Source organism: Netta rufina (genome assembly GCF_964035555.1).
Source record: "Netta rufina genome assembly, chromosome: 7".
NCBI classification, from domain to species: Eukaryota; Metazoa; Chordata; class Aves; order Anseriformes; family Anatidae; genus Netta; species Netta rufina.
This window is the reverse complement of record NC_140130.1, coordinates 35,045,708-35,066,226: the sequence shown is the minus strand read 5'-3', so window position 1 is coordinate 35,066,226 and position 20,519 is coordinate 35,045,708. Positions and strand designations below refer to the sequence as shown.

The 20,519-nt window shown below is 37.7% G+C and overlaps 1 protein-coding gene across 2 annotated transcripts in view; it reads right to left on the bottom strand.

The window, feature by feature from the left end:
* Positions 1 to 20,519, bottom strand: part of DOCK1 (dedicator of cytokinesis 1) — a 258,125-nt gene that overhangs the window by 26,709 nt on the left and 210,897 nt on the right. For both annotated transcript variants that reach the window (XM_084289957.1, XM_084289958.1), the window contains exons 39-46: positions 17,829 to 17,918; positions 15,250 to 15,354; positions 11,563 to 11,704; positions 11,336 to 11,414; positions 10,977 to 11,061; positions 9,281 to 9,367; positions 5,635 to 5,811; positions 4,548 to 4,631 (exon numbers count right to left, since the gene is read on the bottom strand). In XM_084289957.1, the coding sequence (XP_084146083.1) occupies positions 4,548 to 4,631; positions 5,635 to 5,811; positions 9,281 to 9,367; positions 10,977 to 11,061; positions 11,336 to 11,414; positions 11,563 to 11,704; positions 15,250 to 15,354; positions 17,829 to 17,918 (849 nt within the window). The remainder of the gene's footprint in view (positions 1 to 4,547; positions 4,632 to 5,634; positions 5,812 to 9,280; positions 9,368 to 10,976; positions 11,062 to 11,335; positions 11,415 to 11,562; positions 11,705 to 15,249; positions 15,355 to 17,828; positions 17,919 to 20,519) is intronic.

Genomic DNA, 20,519 nt, shown 5'->3' with positions numbered 1-20,519 from the left:
ACCCACAGTCCTTTGAAATTAATATACCCACAGTTCTGCCCCGCAATCATGCACTGGAGGCACAGCTGAATTTATCTGGCAGCACAAATATTCCTATTATGTTACGTTTGCAAGCCCTCATACGTGCTGTACTTTAAAATGGCAAACTGATGAATGATGACTCTCACACTTGGTTATTAAAATCAGTCCTTTACCAGTTTCGGGAGAATAAAACCTTGAAGGAGAAAATATCTATATGTTTTCTTTAGTAAATGCTATCCCTAACTGCAAATGAGCTACATCCTTGGACACATATTTATCACAGAGCAATATTTATTAATAAAATATATAGCTTTAAATGCTGAAAGCTACGTTTCTCCTTAGAAAAAATATTTTATTTTATTTGAGAACAAAATAATGAAATTAGCTCTCTTTTATAACTGAAAATAATCATCTATTTGCAAGGCTTCTGTCACAAAATATCCATGCCAACACAGGATTATATAATTAGTTCATAGTGTGGAGGTGTAGCTGACCTTTTAAAATGTTTTAAGAGAGACATTTTCATTCCCACAGCAATCCAGATATACCATTAGAGTTTTGTATCTGCAGCTTAGGAAAAATATTTCCTCTTCCAGGTCCTTTTCAGCCCACACAGTGCTCTGATTCTGACTTAGATATTCTCTGCAGCTATCAAGCTAAGAGGCTTCTTCTTAATAATTCATAATTAAATCATAATACTGATTAAAACCAGATTTTTCTAATAAGACTAGGCAGCAATCAGAATGAGTAGCTTTATTAGTAAGTAGAATAATAAAAACACAGATGAATTACAGATGAACAAACTGAAGAAATCTTATCGAGACGATTTTGTTTGGGCACTATTTAAATGGACACGGTTTCTTTTCCTAAAAGATAGCCAAGACAACATTTTTTGCTGTAGTCAGTTTTATTTATAGTCATATGGGTTTGCACTCTACTAAAATTAAGCAATAAATTGGAAAACTTCTCTGCTCTGAATAACTAAATGAATTTCACAATGTTTGTAATTACCAGGCCGCATTCTGACCCTCTTGCTTTGTAGGGGTAAGTGGTCACTCGGCTCATTTATTTAAAAGAACCTGCTGACTTTTTAAATAGATTCTTTTTAAAAAATCAAATAGCCCAGATGAAGTACATGCGGGGTCTGAAGCTCCAGCTCTGAGCTCATTTTTAAAAGCACGAAATGCACTAATGAGTCTCTCCTAGGGAGCGGGAATCTCCAATTTAAAGAAAATCAGGGCATATGAAGTAAAAGAAATTAATTAATTAGTTTATTTATTTAGAGAATTGTCCCAGTCACAAAAATATATATATTATATATAATGTAGGTGCTGCCTTTAAGTGCAGGTGCTAAGCAGAGGCTGAGACACGCAGGCTGGCAAGCAGCAGGGTTAGCTCTGCGGGGAGCTCCCCGCTGGATCCTGTGGCAGCAGACCTGGGTGCACAGCTTTAATTTGCTGCACATGAAGAAATTGTCGAGATCAGGCTCTTCTCTGTGTGAACACAGCAGTTCACAAACTGCACATCATGCACTCGTGACATATGATACGGAATTCACAGAGAAGATGAAGTGGAGGCAGCAGCGTCACGAACCTCATTAGAGCAATGACAAGAAGTGAACGTGAAGGCAGTGAAGGTGTTTGCCTTAATTACTCTTTCTGCTCGGCGGTAATTAGCAGACAGGAGGGGTGCAGAGGAGGCTGGGCTCTGGCGAGCTGTTGTGAGCTTCTGCCCCTCGGAGGAACAAGCCGAAAGGAGGGCTCGTGGCGTGGCTGGGCTGGCACAACGGGCACCTAAAGGCCGGCAGCTCCTGGGCTTGTTGTTGATTTAATGAAACAAACTTTGTCTGTTAACCTCAAAATTCTTTCTGCTTCTCCTTTCCAGACACTGACATTGGGAAATTTGGTTATGAGCCACTGAATTTTTAACCTACGTGAACCTTTGATGCAGAGACAGCAGCAGGCTTTGCCCTGTTCCTTGTCCTGCCGATTCATTTGGCTTTGGAGCAATTGATGTGTTTGCTTACGGCTTTATTTCAAAACATCCTACCGAGTACCCCATGTTTGGGGAGGGAAGGGAGAAAGTAAAGGTAACAGTAAGAAACGGAACTAGAAAAGAATGAGCTGAATGAGAAAGGAAACCAGCTCAAGACAGCATCTATGCCATCAATCTTCATTTTTTGTCGATTCTAAAATTTTATAAAGTTGCTTTGCAACTTAATAATATTCCCTGATTTTTTCCCTTCCTTTTCCCTTCAATATCTTGATCTGCTTGGCCAAAAACTATGAAAAGGGTATATAAATTTGAATTATTAAACAGTTTAATATAAAATCCTTTTGTAATAATGATGTCTTAAAATATGACTATAAAACTTACCTTCTGTGTGCCACAATTCTTTTAGCTATGTAATAGTAACCTAAGATTTTTATGTGACATAAGAGTTTTTTATGCTGTAAATATATTAGCTAAATGGTGAGTGACTAACATCATCAATGGTTGATTTCATTATCTTTATGTTAAAATAAAAAGATAAGCTTGAAATGATATAGTTACATGGAAACTAATTTTTCTATGTGAAAAAGAGCTAAGGCAAAAATGGACTTTGCTTTACTGGCAATATTTGTATGAAAAAACAACAGAAAGAAACAAACAATTATTTTAATTAAATCAATCATGGGAATTATAAAAGGACAATGTCCTGAGGAGCATGAATTCCAAAGCATGACTGAGACAAAGGTGAGGTAAGGGAATAGAAAAACTTAATTTAAATAGTCAGCTGATAATACAACTGTCAGACGATTTCATATATCCAGATTGATTTATAGAGCATAAAGAAAATCTCTGTGTGATTACAAAACACCAAGAACCACATTATTGAAAAATGAAAACTCATTTTTGCTTTCAATCACTGTCAAGTCATTGATGAATTCAAACCACTGCCTTAGTTTGGAAAGTTTCCATAACAACTCTCTCTCATTACATGAGCTCTCCACCCTGCTCCCGTCAAGTTATGATGTGTTCTGAAAACTGAAAAGATTTTAGAAAATGCTTAAGTCTTAGAATAAACTAAATAAATATAAAAAAACTATGTTAATTTATAATCACTGATTTCCATTCTGAAATGGCTACACCTTTCAGTGAAAAGAATTTTCAAATAATAATAATTAAAAAAAAAGTTTATTTTGATCCCTTTATCTTTCTGGTTCTTATTTTCTTTGGAATTATGGGAAATTATGGGAAAAACAGATGGGAAATTATGAACTTACAACCACTGAATAATTAAACTATAATGTGATTAGCTGCAATATGTATTTTAAAATAGTATTACTATTTTAACACACACATCACCAAAGTGAATCTGTGCTGAGGAAAAGTGTGTCTGTAATTCATTTGAAGTAGCTCTATCAGAGGCAAAAGCAGAGAGCTGACATGAAGTCAGTCTTCTGGGATCAAATTACTTTCCACTATAGAGCTTAAAGCTCCTAAAATCTAATCTGCTGTAAAAGCTCACAGGAAAATGAGTAAGTAAATAAATATATATATATATTTTTCAAACCAAGAGTTTTTATTCAGTGATAGTTTTATGGCCTTCAGAGGATATTTTTTTAAAATCCTATATCTTTGATTCTGCTACCTCTAAAATTGAGTTCTATAGAAATGTAAATTATTCCTTTTATTATAAAAATAAAATTGAATATAAAAAGGCAATGATGCACTTTGTTCTTCTATGGGAAAAACATTTCCAGTCATATTTTTTTGTTAGTTATCATAAAAATATCTTGAGACCACTGGAAAATGTCCACCATATGACTTTGGAACAAAATTGGAATTGTTTCCTCTTTGTCCTGCAAAATATTCTTTGGTATATATATGTGCATTTCTTTATGCAAGAGGGTACCTGCTTTGTTTAAGGCATTGGAATCAAAATCTGGGTTCTGTTGACAGTTCTGGAAATATTATTCTGTGTAATCTTACATTCAAATGATTTCTGTTCTAATATGTCATAAAAATAGCAGGTAATTTCACCACATAATGTGGCATTTATGAATCATGAATATTTTTGTGCCGTGCTAAGTTCTACAGCAAATGAAGCAAAGGGTTAGCAAGGCCTAGATGAATTTACTAAATATTTTGCATTTAAGTTTTGTAACTTTCACATCTAATATTGTATACTAAAAGGTTATATATGTATATATACAAATGGAAAACATGTTGTTTGAAGGAAGAAGTGAATATGTGAAGAAATACTCTCTCAAAGCATGTAAGTAGGAGGAGGATTCAGCGTTAAGTGTTCTACCTGAACGTTTGAGAAAATTTTCAAAAATCAGCCTTAGAAAGTTAAAACTCAAAACTAAATTGCCAATAAACCAACCAACATTATTACAAAATATTTTCAGTTTTGAGTAACGTGATCTTTACACTGTACTTCCGTAAAAAACAAACAAACAAAAAAACAACCACTCGGAATTTTCTCAAAAGTGACACTAAACTGTCTTTTTAAGGCCAATCAGACTTAAAATTTTTACCTGCCAAGCTATCAGATCCTTCAGCTTTTCAATCTTGTCATGATCTTCTGGATGCTCATGCATATATTTTTCATTAAAAAAAGCCTAGTCAAGAGAGAAATATGAACGGTTATTTCAGAAAATGAACCAACATAGACTACCATGGAAGAATTACCTATAGCAAATATAAATGAACCAACCCAAAAGTTCTGGAAAATGGCAGTAATAGCTACAAACACATCTCAGAGAAGATACATAATCTAATGATGTTTAAGATTAATACATAAACCCTTCACAATCAGTAAAGGGGTAGACGAGCACATGGATGTCAAGACCAAATTTTGTGCGCAATATCACAAAGGACTTGTGCTTGGCACATTCCTGAGTGTCTTTTTAGCAGTTCTCAGGACATAAGACATTTTGGTAGATTAAAAACGTGACAATTTCTGAAGGACAGAAATGGCTTGATCCAATGACTTGTCAATCAGCATATACCTTCACAATTTATTTTAGAATATTCATGTTGCTTATGTATGCTAGTTTAATATAGTTAATATTCAAACACGAATATCAGATACGGTGTTTATAGTTTTCCAATGTTAGTATCTTCTCGCATATATCTTTAAAAGCTAATGTTGTAACATGCAGTTAAGATTATTTAGAAATATTGCAACTGACTCTTGTCTCAGAAAGTCTCTAGCACTTCATTAATCCTTAAAAAACTCATGTATTTGAAAGCAAAGGAGAAAATTGCAATCAGTTATTTGGTCACTGAAGTTCACTCAGAAATTCCTGCTTTGGGTCCGTGTCCAAGCGCATGAGAGCACACATTGGAAATGTCATCAATCTCAGTTTGTAATTCTAGCAAGCAAGCGCCTACCACATCCCTACATTAAGTACTTTTGCTGCTAAGCATATAATCTTTTACTTCAAATTTGAAAAGGCAAGAACTTATCCCCAAATATCAGAAATACACGAAAAGGTAAGTTTTAAGCAACGTTTTACAAGGCATGCATTAGGGGACACTCACATAGTCTTATACACAAACACAAGATGTTTGGAGGTCGCAAGAGGTGAATTACTGCAGGACAGTTAATTTTTATGTTACCTTCTCATAGTTTGTGAAACCTCCCATGACTGCAGGATCCACAATGCCATTAAGTAGCATAGAAAGAGGGTTAATGGGTAGATTTGGATCATTTAAATGCTGTTGAACCATATTATTGATCTTATCATTTGTTAGTTGCATGGTTTCTATTGCATTTTCCAGTGGACTAATTTCAACCTAAAATAGAAACAAAAGGATGTTTTAATTAAGGAACAGAGTTCTTAACCTGCCATGGAACTGGCTATCCACCAAACCACCACGTTTCAAAAAAATAATAATGAATTTCAGAACCAAAGATATTTTAACCAATAATTAACAGAAAGGGTGGTTTCAGGCACTTAGATGTTTGGCATCAATATACTGTGGTAACTGATAAAACAATCAGTACCTGTAGAGAAAGTTAAATGCATTTCATTATTGCAGTACACGTTACATTTCAGAAGCACAACAGAGCAAAATATTTAGCAAGGCTCTGACAAGAATCATGTAAGTTTTTGGAGGATTACAGAGAACATTACAGATTATGGATCGGTGAGTTTTAGCAGTACAAAGAAGAATCCAGCTTAATGTAACAGTAAGAAAGAAATGATAACTTAATGTGGATTTTCTGATGGAAAATGTAATCCTAAGAAGCTCAAAAATCAGGAAGATATTTTTGCAGTGATTGTTTTGGTATATGTCCAAGGAAATGGAGTTTAATATTTTGAAGAGATGGCTTCTATGCTATTTACTGCGATTTTTTTTTTCCATGATGTCCCATTTTCTTCTTCCAAACTTGGATAATTGAGGTCAGAAATCGACTATCTCCAACGATTATTTATGACCAGATACTGTGCCTTTCAGAATGACAGTTGCTCATACTGAGGAAAACAAAGTATTAAAACTTTTTAAATGTTGCTAAAATATGCAGATTTAGTGAATGAGCTAAACAGAACTAATTAGCAAGCAACCCACAACATAGACATTCCTTACTGGAAGCCTTAAGTCATAGTCTACTTATATTAAAAAAAATTATGTGGTAGGAATAGAAAAGGAAGGTTAATTGAGGCCTACAAGGAAAAAGCAAGTGTATATTTGATTACAGACTAATTTACATAAATGCTACGTAAACAAAGAAGCTCTTCTACCTGGCTATCAGTTGCTTACCATGTTTCTGAGAACCACTTATAATCAAATCTCTTTAGTTGTTACTCTTACACCTGCCATCTGATTACAAGGGTGTTTTAATTAGCATTTTAAAAAGTCTGCCTGGCGAATTATTCTGGAAGGCAGGTAGCAAGCTGAATGCTTCTGCTGTGCTGCAGACCAGAGCAGGCTGAGATATGCTCACAAGCTGACCACCTTTCAAAGCCGAACTTGCTACGAGTGCAATTTTGACAGGGAAAATGACCATGTTCAACATTTCATTCTGCAAGAACTGTTGTGAACATCATACGCTAAATTTAGGATTCTGCCATTTTTATTAATGGGATTATAACTGTATAATTTGTTGATGAACCACTGCTTTTAAAGCTCTCGAATGTGTACAGAAATTAGCATTCACTGACACTTTTTAAACTTTTCTGTATGAGCAATCATGGCTCTCTTTCTCAGTCTCCTTTCTCTTCCTGTTCTTATTAATCCTCCCCTCTACTAAAAAGCAGAGTTGGAGTTCCCACCCTACTATTATATGCTACTGTACTTTGGACCCTGTTGAAAGCTATTAAACACATCTATTCTTGTAAACTATGAGCTTTGTGCTAAGTAGCTTTCTGGACACTACACAATCTATTTATGGCAAAGAAAAAAATAGTATAACATTGGTGTGTTGGAACATATTAAAAATTAAACATAAAAAAAATAGAGATTAGTGCTTGTGCTTTTTAAAACTCACTCAGTATAACTCAAAATCCAGTTTCTAATTCAGTGGCAGGCCTCAGCAATTTTTTTCCCTGCAACTCTTTGTGGCCAGCTAAACCAAATCAGATAGAGAATAACGAAGGCGTACAATGAATTCACTGAGAGATAATGAACACATTGAAAAGGTTTAGGTACAAGTTCTCAGAAATCACTGAAAAACAACAGCAACAACAAATAGATTAAAGGAAATGATGTATGTTCCTATTGTTTATGTAACACAACACACCATATTTATTAAATTACTCAATTCACTCTTAGCACTGATATGATCTCACCTCTTCCTTTGAAGATATTCTGGTTCCATCAATAAAAGATGAATGCGCAAAGCTACTTAAATTCATTGCACTCACTTAAACATCAATAATATTTGTATCCGTAATCAAAATTTAGCATTACAGGCATGTTAACTTAGTGATCACGCTTCCAGCATTTTAGCTGACAGGAATCCTGAAGAAAGTCAATACCAATTTTGTAGTAACTACGCCAGAGCTGGGTCAAAAGTTATCCTTCGCTGTCTTCCCACATGTTATTAAGTTCCATTCTGGTATCATTTTCCAACTATGTGACTAACATAATCCTTACTTACAAAAAGCTTATAGAAAGCACTCTCTCAGGATTTATGAGTATTTCGATGACAAGCCCAGCGTTAAAGGTGCATGTATACAAATTGCTTGCATAAAGCAGCCTGTTAGGCTGTGCTCTCAACTTGTAAGGGGAAGAGACTTTCATCAGATTTGCCAGCTTTTATAAACAACACTTTTTGCAATGACGAAGATAAACACAATCTTCTCTATCAGGATTATACTGAAAATACAAAATTCATTAAAAATTCAATGTGTTTTATTCAGTTGCCTATTACTGTCAAACATCACATTCATATTCTGTTACTATAGATACCATAGTAATTTTCTGCATTACTTCTGTTCATCTAAATACAACTGTCCAACATAACCTCAATGGAGCAATGAAAAAGGTTTTAATTAATCATATGCAAATTGTTCTTTTCCTTTAAAAATACGCTTCACAAGAGAGAATTAAAAACTGCAGCAACAATGTTTTCATTGCTACTTAAAAATTACAGCTGCGTAAGAATAATTTAATCTTTAAGGCACTTAATGGATATGTCTTATCTAAACAGTCTAAATGGTAGAGCAGAGAAATGCCTATTTTTGAGTTACTTTGTGGGGTTGCTAGGGTATATTTTAGCTAACTATGGAAACGAAACAAAAACAATCTTTAATTGTGAATGATAAGTACAGAAGAAATGCAGACACACACAGTGCATTCGACTTATGGCATATTTTGAATAAATTACAAACAAAATACCAAAATTCTCATTTCCAAAATTCAATTTAGTTTCGTTTCCATGTAGTAGAGTTCTCCTAGAGCACCTCTTTTCCCTCTTCATTTAGGCACATGGCTGAAGCCACAGGCTTTAATGACTCACCTGCTGAAAGCTGGAATGCTTTATAAAAGTACTTCAAGTACTTTAGCAGACTTTGCCCTAAAGGTCTGGAAGGTTCAGCATGTGTTTCCTTGTATCAGGAGTGGAAAAGTATTACTTTAGTCACCCTTAGTCAATAATCAGCATCCTCAGCAAGCAAGTTCCCCTTGTCTTAGCATGTCAGATACAGTCACATTGATTACTTGCTCACAGAAGCACGGTCATACAGAAATATAAACTCTCCCCGGCTGTATAAGAGCCCCATTCTTTTATGTAATCTCAATAAAGCCAAATTGATCTTACCATGAAAACTGATTTGACTTCAAACCACCTCAGAATCCCTGGTAATTTGTATGCTGTCACATAGATGGTTCTCTCAATCCACATATTCTGCAAATATAACACAAACCACACTATCAGATTGATAGCTGTTATCTAAAGAAAGCCTTAAAACATCATCAGGCAAAGGAACTGCCATCTGACAGACATTATGAAGCCAGAGGAAAATTTCAGATGGAGTCTGCTTGGGGAGATGATGGAATAGCAGTGATTGAAATTTGTGGTTGCTTTGGCACTGTGACATTGATACATGGTTTAGTAGAAAAAAAAAAAACAAACTGCTCTCTTAACAAAAGGAGAACATTATATTAAACATCTACCTGACCATACTGTCATTTTTCCTGCATCCCTTCCAAGGCGTTTGAGGACCATCCTCCATAAAACCACATCACCTTGAGCAAGGAAAGCTCTTGCCCAGGAGGACAGTGGAGCAGAGGGAGAGGTTCCCTGGACAGGCTGTGCCCTCCTTGTCCTGGGAGGTTTCAAGAGCCACTGGGGTAAAGCCCTGAGCTGCTGGGGCTGATCCGGAGCTGGCCTTACATGGGACACTGTTGGACCCGAGCCCTCCCAACGTCCCCTCTGGTCCTGTAGGTCCCAACCTGAATTTGCAGTTCTGTGATCTCATCCAACCAAGCTGAAACCTTCAATGGCTTTCCTGTAACATCTCCTCACTGGTTTTAAATGAAGGATATTTGATTTAACCTGTCTCCCTTCACATGTGTGCATTGGGTTCTTAACTGATGCCAAACATATCAGCACATGTGAGGCTTTTTAAAACTGGAATTGTTTATTCCATCTTCCATTAACATAAAAGGAGCTTTCAAAGTGAGTTTGATACACTTGAATTTTTATGACTACTCAGAATGTATTGTAAACTGTATTGTCAACACTCTGGTCTAGCATCATCTTTTTAGAAAAGGAGGGTTTCTTACTACTTAGCTAAACCCACACAGATGATGAAATTACCAATTTTTGATAAAGCAGACAGCTAAAGAGGCTAGAGACATTGAAGGAGTCTCTGGATGAATCTTCAGTCTTAGTTGTAGGAAACCAAATACTCAGCATTGAGTAGCACAAAAATTAGATTGGAGTCTGCTACTTACAGAAAGCGACATTCTTTGATTAAAATAATAAATTTATGTATCACTTCTTAATTGCTGCTACTACTACTTTATTATTAACTGCATCGACTAGAACTGCGAATAAATTGGTGTCCATAAAAAAAGGGGCAATCAAATTGATGTAGCCTGTTCTAAACATCTTGATGAATACAAGCTGTGCTCAAAGGGAGTTTTATTGACCATTAGATGGAAGACACAGTTTTGTAAAAAAATGCATGGCTGCAAAAAGATCGTTTTTAGAAGATGCCTGACTAGCATACTCAGAACAATACAAGTTTTGGCAAGAGACATCTATCTTTTCAGGTGTAACAATTTTGGACTTCTGTCTCAGAATAGTTTTTAACAAACTTACTACAGCTCTATTATTTTTCTTGGTTTAAAATAGAACATGATTTTTGTAAAATTATACTTCTACGAGAAATAATCGCATTTAAGCCTAGAACATGTATTTAAATAACTAAAACATAATGGATAGTTGAAATTATCAAAATGGATGGAAATAAACAAGCAAACTCCCCAAAGTATATGTATTTTTTTACCGCAAATTCATTGTCTGGGTTTTTCTCTCCTTTTCGAACAGGCCGTGAATACTCAAACCGTTGGACTTCATTCACCCTGTAGAAACTGAAGAAAGGGAAAAGCACAATCAAAATCAAATGGTATCAATTTAGGAATTGCTGCTACACTACTAGAAAAAGACTTATGTGTAGCTATAAAACACTGAATCACTGTTTTCCAGTGGGTTAGGCAGAATCTATACTAATATTCAGAATAACCACGAGATGTCCTCCCATTTACTACACTCCTCGGCTATGCACATATTCATAATACAACAGGAAGAACTAGTTTAAATGTTACAAAGGAGACTGATAAGCTTGGAAAGCTGACCAAAACTCACCTCACGATTTGTTCTGACACTGGTCTGTGAAATTTAGATGGTAAATCAAGCTTCGGCTTTACAGTAAAGCACTGGATATCTGAATTCAGGGGTTAAGAACTGAAAAGAGAATTTCCATTATGCACAAGAGGCATTTCATTGGGAACATGGGTAAAAGAACAAGGTGAGCAGCTCACACTGCCCACAGACAGTCCATCTGCAGGAGCTGCTGCACAACCCAAGGATACACTGGCCAGAGGAGTTCTTAATGTCGTCGCCTGGTGGAGATGTTGTTTTCATTTTTTCTGCATTTGGAAACTGAGTTAATAACCTTGCTTCAAAGTCTTCACGGCGTTCGTACTCCTTTCCCCGGTAAATGAAGACTTTGTTCTGGAAACAAATCGAGAGGAGAGATCCTTAGACCAGAGCTCCCAGTAATGAACCAGGATCTCAGAAGAGTTGACTCGAGCAATGGTCAGTGAGATACTTCACATTCCTAATATTAGGATATAATCAAGAGTTTACAGGTATTTTACACCAATTCAATAAAGCACAGATGTCTTCCCTTAACTTCAATTCAGTGCTGACACCCTTAAGCACGTTTGCTTTTAGGCTTATGTATAAACCACGCTGAATTCAATGGGACCTAAAGACGTGGTTGCAAGGACCTATAAAATAAGTGCCCACTGAAAATGTATCAAGACAAATTACGTCCATCAAATCCAAGATCTCCCTCTGTAATTCCTCTCATCCATCTTCCACAGTTAATGGGGGAATGGATGTAAACTACAGAATTAGGTTTCTTATAGGTAAACATTTATTACAAGACACTGATGCAAGCAAGGAAGAGTAGCAGAGGAAAACATAAACACAAAATAATGCCATTTTAGTAGCAAGATCCAAAATCCTCTTTTAAAAAGACCGAGGCAACCTAGACTTCACATTAGTCTATTAGATTAGTCTGTTAGCCTTAGTACAGTTGTCTGCACACAGAGTAATTTTAAAAGTATTGAATATATACAATATTTCTTTTAATAATAAAGAAAATTCAGATAGCCTTCATACATTCCATTTATGTACCAAACCAACACATTACATTCTAAAGGAGGATGTAAAAGACAGCTTGCATATTGTTAACTGATCAAACACACTGAAGGGAGTCGTGGTATGAACATAACACATCTGAATATGCTTAACCTCATGATTCATTTCAGAACGAACGCTTGGGGAAAGAATTATTCAGCACTGACTCGGAGAAGGGTGTTACAACTGGGGGGAGAGAGCCAGAATAATTTACAATTGTCCAATAGGGCTTAGTTCTGCACCGCTGCCTTTTGCAACTCACAGTAGATCAAAGCACGCTCTCTCTGTCTAGAGAAGTGTATATATACCTGTAATTCACGGGGAAAATCACAATAGGAGAACAAGCCTGTATTTTGAGTTGTCTCAGTCTGCAAGGCTCTTAATACGCAAATTTTCAGCGTTTTATTGCTCGTTTATCACACTGACCAATTCGCAAGCCTTTTGTGAAGGATACTAAGTGTTTTCTTGCACTTACAAACCGATCGCTTGGTTGGCAAGCGAAAAAGCAGCTCAGTACTAATACAGCAGTGTAACACTACTCCGCATTGCATCCCTCTGACTGCGGAGTTTAACGCCGTGCTTCGACTGGAAAACTGCTCTCTGCAAATGTACACGTATCGTTGAGCTAGGGCCACACCACTGAAATGTACCCCAGATTGCTGGGTGTTGCCTGGGGCACACCAAATTTCCGTCACAGCCACAAGACCCTCTGCAAAGTTATCCCCGACTTCATTGTACACTCATCACTCTGGAGATGCCTGTTGATGCAAGCCTTCCCTAGAGGAATATCATAAAGTATTGATTCAATCATTTTCTGCAGGTCAGTCAATCTTAACAGTGACTCCTTCTTCCCAGATAATGAATGCTTTTTGTCTGGTAAAACCTAAGAGATTAATAAACGTTTTTAAAATTTCTTATTAACGTTTTTCTTACTTAATGCACCACGAACATTTTTACTGCCTGACGCTTGATCAAAGATGCCACACGTACGTTACTCTGCGTGTACTCCCGACACCACAATAACTCTTGTTTTTTCCACATCACATCTCTTTAGCATCAGTCTTGACCCAAGACCCAGAGCAGCTCGCGCAGCATCGTGCCCGTGCGTCTGTCACTAGCATATGGCTGTGTCAGCTTGCAGAACGGCGCTGCAGGCGCTCCAGGGCAGCTCTGGCTGCTGATGAGCCTGCCACTTTCCTGGGAAAAGCTCAAAGTTGCTTTGGCAAAGGTTGCCCGGCTGGAATTTGGAGGCCAAGCAGTGGGCTAACACACGAGAGCTCATCTCCCAGTTTTGTTTGATGGTCTGCACACAATGGATGCTGAAAAGTCCAGTCCTAGCCTGGCAGAAAATGTCTGGGGTGGCTTTCTTTCATCTGCAAAGAATTGATAACTTGTGGCACATTGCAGGATGCACAAATGGTACAAGTATACCTGCATTACACTGAGCCAAGCATGAAAAGCCACATGCTTTTGCAGCTTCTTGGGATGACTCAAGAATTTTTATGTCTTCACAAGACCTTTAGGTATTTTGTGGGAAAGGAGGCTTTTTCCAAACGATGACCTGATTACTCAAAGTAAATGTTTTACTTCTTGGGATTTTTGAAAGCCTTTTCCCTCCCCAAATACTTTTTAAGCTTTGGTCTGGGTACCTGATCTTAAGATTTCTGTGAGGGAGAACCACTCTAAGAGAACTTTTTAATGAAATCATCCTGTACTTCTTTTCTTTTAATACACCATACGTATGTATTTTACATGCACCTTTAATTCACCATGCTGACCACACGAAAGCTGACAAAACCAGCTTAATCACTATTCATTGGATTTATCTAGTGAGCCAGGCTTCAGCATAGGCTTGGGTTTGCTGCTGGTATTTATTATGGCATCTTTGGAGTGAGTTGTAATATATATATATATTATAATATAGTTATAATTTGGAACTCATCTCTTCGACAGGCATTTATGGGAGGAAACCTTCCACCAGCCCCTGGCGTGAGACTACATCTCTCTGTCTACCCTGGAGCATAAGTAACCTTTTTCTTCTGTTTCTTGAACTGCCTTAATCTACTGGAAGCATTCTGCAGGGGTTTGGAGACAGACTCTTTCCAAACTGAAAATCCTGAGCTCTTAAGATAGGTATGAGCAGCGAAGCGGCTAAATAGCTAATGTGTTATTTCCATGTCACGGACTGGCAAATGCCAGTGCCCAGATACTCATGACAGAGATGCAATTCAGATGTGTTAACTCCCCATCCTTATTTGAAAGCTAGTTCAACTCCATAACAATCCTGACATCAGTGGAAAAAACCTTAAAATGTTATTAGATTTGCGTCACCAGCACCAGCTAAGTGACGTGTGTTTTAAATTGACAAGGCTAATGAAAATTAATGATAAAAGACTGCATTTAAAGGTATCACGCACAAACTTTTGATATCAAATTCATTTTTTGTGACTGTGCTGGAAAATGCACTCCCATGAAAACACAATCACATCTATTTGGCTTCTCTGCTGTATATATATACCCGTCAAGCAAAAATTTATCTGTTTCTGGTGGTGTTGATTTTTACCCCAATTTATGGATTGGGTAATATATCTTCATTACCAGTGATACAGACCCTTAAGACCTATTGGGTATTGTGGAAGAAAAAGCTTCTCTACTAAAATTCTACGATTCCCGATTGGAAATTGAGAATGAAGAACCGATGATTGTTTTATTGAGCTAAAAAAAACAACCAACAACGTTAGGCAAACTGTAAATAACACACTGACATACACTGATCTACTGTCACCACAACGGAGTGAAATTTCCAAAGCAAGAAACCAGGCTACAGCCTGTGGAAAAAGGTGGACACTTACTCTTATGAATGTCGGAAAGCCCTGGCCGTAGTATCCAACAGCAAAATAATCTGGTTTTGGTCTTATCACTTTCACAATGTTTTCATAGAACTGGGCTTGCTTTCTCTGCAAAATAAACAGGAGGAATGTTAATGATCTAAACTTTAAGCAAATTGCCTATAAATCTTTTATATATAGCTCTGATGTAATGACATGAAAGTCTCACTTGCCCCCTTTTCTTCATTTTTTCTTAGCAGATAAAGATTAATATGTTGAGATACAAGCCCCCAGTGCTTTTAAGCTTATCTTGCTGTACCTCACTATTCCACAACTAATAATGAAATTTTGATGAAGGTCATCAAGGCAACCTGAATTTGAGGTTGCAACACTGCTGATGCTGAAACACTGGAATGGTGAAGTGCACGCTGCTAAAGCTAGTTCTTGATGGTGCTGACTTCTCAGTTTTCAGATGTTATATATCATTACATCTTTCTACTATTTCTCTTCCATATTTACAACTGTTTATTTGCATATGGAAAGCACACGGTTGAGAATTGGAGAAAAATATAACTTTTGAAATAAACACATGCATGTCAGAGACCATCTGCTTTCCAAGTGGAATCCTTCTTTATCTCAAATGATGAAATAATAACAAATGTGCAGCATTAGACGATCTGTTCATTAACTTATTTTTAGTCTATTACTTTTCATAAGAGAATGAATTTGGATTTTCAGAGAGGTTTTTTACTGCTCCCGTATGACAGATAACAGTAAATGGCAAGAAGACTACAAAGACCCAGATCTGCCATATACTTCTCAGTTCAGCTGTAGCAAAACTGTTTTGTCATTTGTGAATTGTCTTAGAATCTAATATTTAATATTGCTTGAACAAAAGAGACAATAGGGATAACAGAAGGAAACAAAAAATCCCTTTTAATTTTTATTGTGGAAAAAAAAAATCAAAACCACAAACCTTGCTTGCTAAGGTTATTCAGTAGCACCGGTAAAAAAAGCCTATCAGGTATGCAAGACGTGACTCATGCTGCAGCTTGAATTTTCATCTTTCCCTTACCAGGGATGAATTCCTAATAGATGACATTATTAAAAAAATAGCAGATAAATTCAGTTGTTTGACCTGAGAAGTGGGCAGTTCTGGATTTCCCCTACTACAAGAGGGGGAAACTTCATTTTGATATGCAAACAGAACCATACCCAGTTTATATCACTGCTTCTCCTGCAATTATGTCCCTTAATGTAAGCTACGACATGGTTGCTCCGGGAGAGAAATGGCAAAAGTCATGTAACTCAGTGTTTTTGACCATCAGCTACAAGGTACGAAGTGCAAATTCAAACTTTTGATGCAAAAAAAGGATGAAGTAAGATAAAGTAAAGTGAGGGCACCTTCGTGGCAAAAGCTGTTCATGTTCCTGTGCGCAAGCATAAAGGAAGGAAACAGAGAATTAAAAACGAGGGTGTCAGAGTATTATCTACTGGTGAATGATTGTACTTGATGCAAGAGAATCATTTTTAGCTCAGGAGCAATGTCTACCTTTGATATTATGCAGAATATTCTCTGTTGAATACAGCACCACAGACAGCAGCGCAGGCAGCAGGCCGAGGAAGACCTCCTTGCCTATAACAGTGCCTAAGAAATGCCCTCTACTTATATCCTTTAGCCCCTGGAGTAAAAAGCAATGTGGAAACAGGCTCCAGATCTGCTAGGCAGACAACTACAATCAGCTTGGCACTAAAAATAGTTAAAAAGGCTCAGAAACACAGAAAAACGGGAAACAAATTCAGCTCTGGAGAGCTCTGGGCAGAATGATGGACTGCTCAAAAGCAAAAAACACGTAAAGGACTGAAGCAACCATAAAATTAAGAAGAGTGGTTTTTGGCTTCACTCTTTTGTCCCCAGGAGATGCTCCTGTGGAGATGGCTCCTAGCCAGTCTCAAACTGAGGGCTGGTGTCAGCAGAGAGAGAGGGTGCAACGGCACCTTAGGCAGACTGGGATAAAACCAAAACACAATTAAAAGAAATTAAGGACAGTGTACTCTGCTGAGTGCAAAGGAAAAATGTAACAAAAATCTGAAAATCAAGAATTTTCTGAACCTAACTGGAAAGGTCTACCAACTCCTGTGAAAATGGCTGAGAAGTCAGGAGGGAAAGTGACAGCTGCCATTTATCTTGTTGGAGAAGAGCATGAGAAAAATGGTGCAGGCATAATGAATGGGTAGTGTCAAGGCAAAAATAACTGACTCTAGACATGAATGCTTGTGGATTATTCATACCTAAAAAAGGAACGTGGATGTGGAAAGACACTTGAACTAGAAAGGAATTTTTTTTCATGTTCCTATTTATATTTAAATTCCAAATTTCCTTTTATACTCCAGATAAATCAGCTTAACATGACCGCAACATTTCTTTCAGATAAAAACTAATAATAAAAGCCTTTTTCAGGCCAGTAGTAGCCAGATAATCAACATTTGTCTAAAAAAGCCAAAGCAGGCATCTATTTTGGCATTTGACAAGAAAGATTTTCAATATTACTTTAAATACTTAAAAAATATATTCTGGAAAATATGTTATTTAACGAACGTACCAGCAGTTCACTGAGTTGTTCATAATCAAACATTTCATTTTCGTACTGTTCTGCAAGTTCTTTACCCAAGGCAATGGCCTCTTCCCACATCTGTCGAAAAAAAAAATCACAAAACAACAAAGAACCTGAATTACATACCTTGGTTAAACAACGAAATTGGGATAAAATAAATCTTAATAAAAGACAACACAATGCATTGTGTCACACGCTCGAAAACACTGCATCAGATGTGCCAAATAGCTCTGACAGCATTACCCATATGTCTCTCTTTAATGCAAATCAAGTAAAATGTTCCTATTACTTCAGAAATAAAATGATTCCTGCTAGCCCAACTAGATACCCAGTAATGTGCAAACACGGCCTGCCCACAAAGCCACCCTGAACCTCAAGCTTCTGATAAATGTTGTTGGTTGATTATAGTTCATAATCACCTCTCTCTCTCCCTCTAATATCTATAATCTATACTAGACAGGACAGGCAATTTGCAGATATTGCTTTGAACAATTATTCACCATATTTCCATTGGTTCTTTTCCTTCCCTTATTCTTCAACCATGAAATTCAGCAACCGCCTCAACTGACCCAAACTAATTTAACAATATCCTTCAGCTCTTCAGAAGCCAACAATCTCAATGAGCAGTAGCAAGAATGCTTTTAAATGTGTATTTTTAATTTTTTCTACTGTAAATGTAAAGAACCACTCAACCCAAAATGCTTAAATTAGCACACCAGGACACCTAAGATCAAACCTGATAATCTGCCTCTGCTGTTGAAATTTGGCTGGCACTGCTGACCTTACTTTATAAAAAAAAAAAAAGTTGGAACGAGTCATAAATCAATTTGCTCCATATTAGCCTTTGTCTTAACTTACATCCCTGTCCACATCACCTATTCTCCTCTCAGCACCAGGCCACATGTTCCTTGCCCTGGTGAAACATGGAAACAGCCACAGCTCCAAAGTGCAGTAGGATGAAAGAGGATTGAGCAAAAGGGCTGAAATGTTTCCTTCCCATTGCTCCCAAAGACATCTGCCGCACAGGGAGGAAGAGTTTCAGATGGAGCCCCACAACCCAGCAATGATGGGAGCTGGGTGCTGGGGACAGAGGAGGGACATGGCACTGCTGGGGAAACTTTCACACGGGACATACTCCTGCAGCTGTCCTGTCTGCTTTAACTCACTGCACCAAGGACAAACAGCTTACCCCACAAAACCACTGCAAACCAAATACCCCCAAAACACGCAGATGGGAGAAATCCTCCCATCAAAGCCCCAAATAAACACTGGTGAATTTTGTTTCTTTGTCTTCTGATTTGCAAGCCAAAATCGCATTTATTAGTGTTTCAGGAAGCTTTAAAAACTTTCAGGAAAATGCTTTAGTTCTGTAGATGCTGAGACTTTAAAACCAGGAGCAAACCCTTACAAACGGACAAGATGCACGGAGTTACTGCGCACTGCCAGCACCACCTGCTGCGTGTTGGCTCAGGTGTCCACAGCTCCTCCTGGCTTTGTGCCACAAACCCCAGACTGGGAGCTGCAGTATATATATTTATATATTTATTTATTTTCCCCTAGGAAGTGGCAATTTGGAGACCAGGCAGGCCACACACTCAGCAAGTCTTCCACCAGGAGCAACAGGCCGCTGCCGCAAAGGCAAGATGTGGAGCAGGCCCCAGCTGTTTGCTCTTTCTTCCTCCCTACCCCTCGCTGGAAAATAAGGAGCCTGCTCTCAAAGGGAGGCATCTGTCCTGCAAACCAGAGGACGGACTGAAAACCTGCCCTGGCAGAGTAAGAGAGGGAAGGGATGGAAAGCAGCAGCCCCGAGAGCTGCTGACGGCAGAGATGAGGAGCCTCAAAAGAAAAGCTCTGTGTAGTAACAGGAACAACAGGTATGGGACATGGCAGGCTCTCAAAGCAGGGGAGAAATATGGGCTGGACTCCTCTCAAGAAGCTGCTGGTATGTCTGGAAATAAGGTTTTGAATCCTAAAGAGAAAAAAAGACAGACACCATCCCTCAAATGGGATGCTGGGGCAAGCAGGGTCTGAGAGGTGATAAACTTGGCCTTGTGATTCACACAATATTTAACCCCTTCTCTGACTTTTTTCTCATTTCTACAGCAACATTCACAGTATTGTTTATCTAAGGGAGAGGACTGGAATAAGCACGAGTTAATTAATGTTTGTAAAGTGCCTTGAAGACGAAAACCACATTGGAATGACTGATTACGATCACCATAACGAGGGACCCGCATCTGCAGGAAATCATGAGGCCGTTCCTACACTCTGCAACACAAGTTTTGCGACTGGCAAGCTCACGATGTTTTTATCCCCGCTATGTATCTAATGCAGAATGATGATACAGAGTGTATTTTTATCTCTAAACAAAAATTACCATGAGCTAAATAGTACAGGCATATTTACAGACAATGGAGTGAGTGTGCTCTCATGTACTAGGCTGGGCTAATTTTGACTCCAAGGAGCAACATACTCCTGATTTATAGAAACTAAACAAATATTTGGTTGGTAGGTAAGTCAGCAAGTGAAACCTTTCAAAACCACTTAACCTTTCTTCATTTTGAATGCTGTCTTCTTAACTTCAGTCATCCGTAGCTACTTCTGCACATTTTCACTTCAAAGAAAACAGCATTACCGTCATTCTCCTTGCCTTGGTTCTCTGCTTGCTCCAGATTCAAC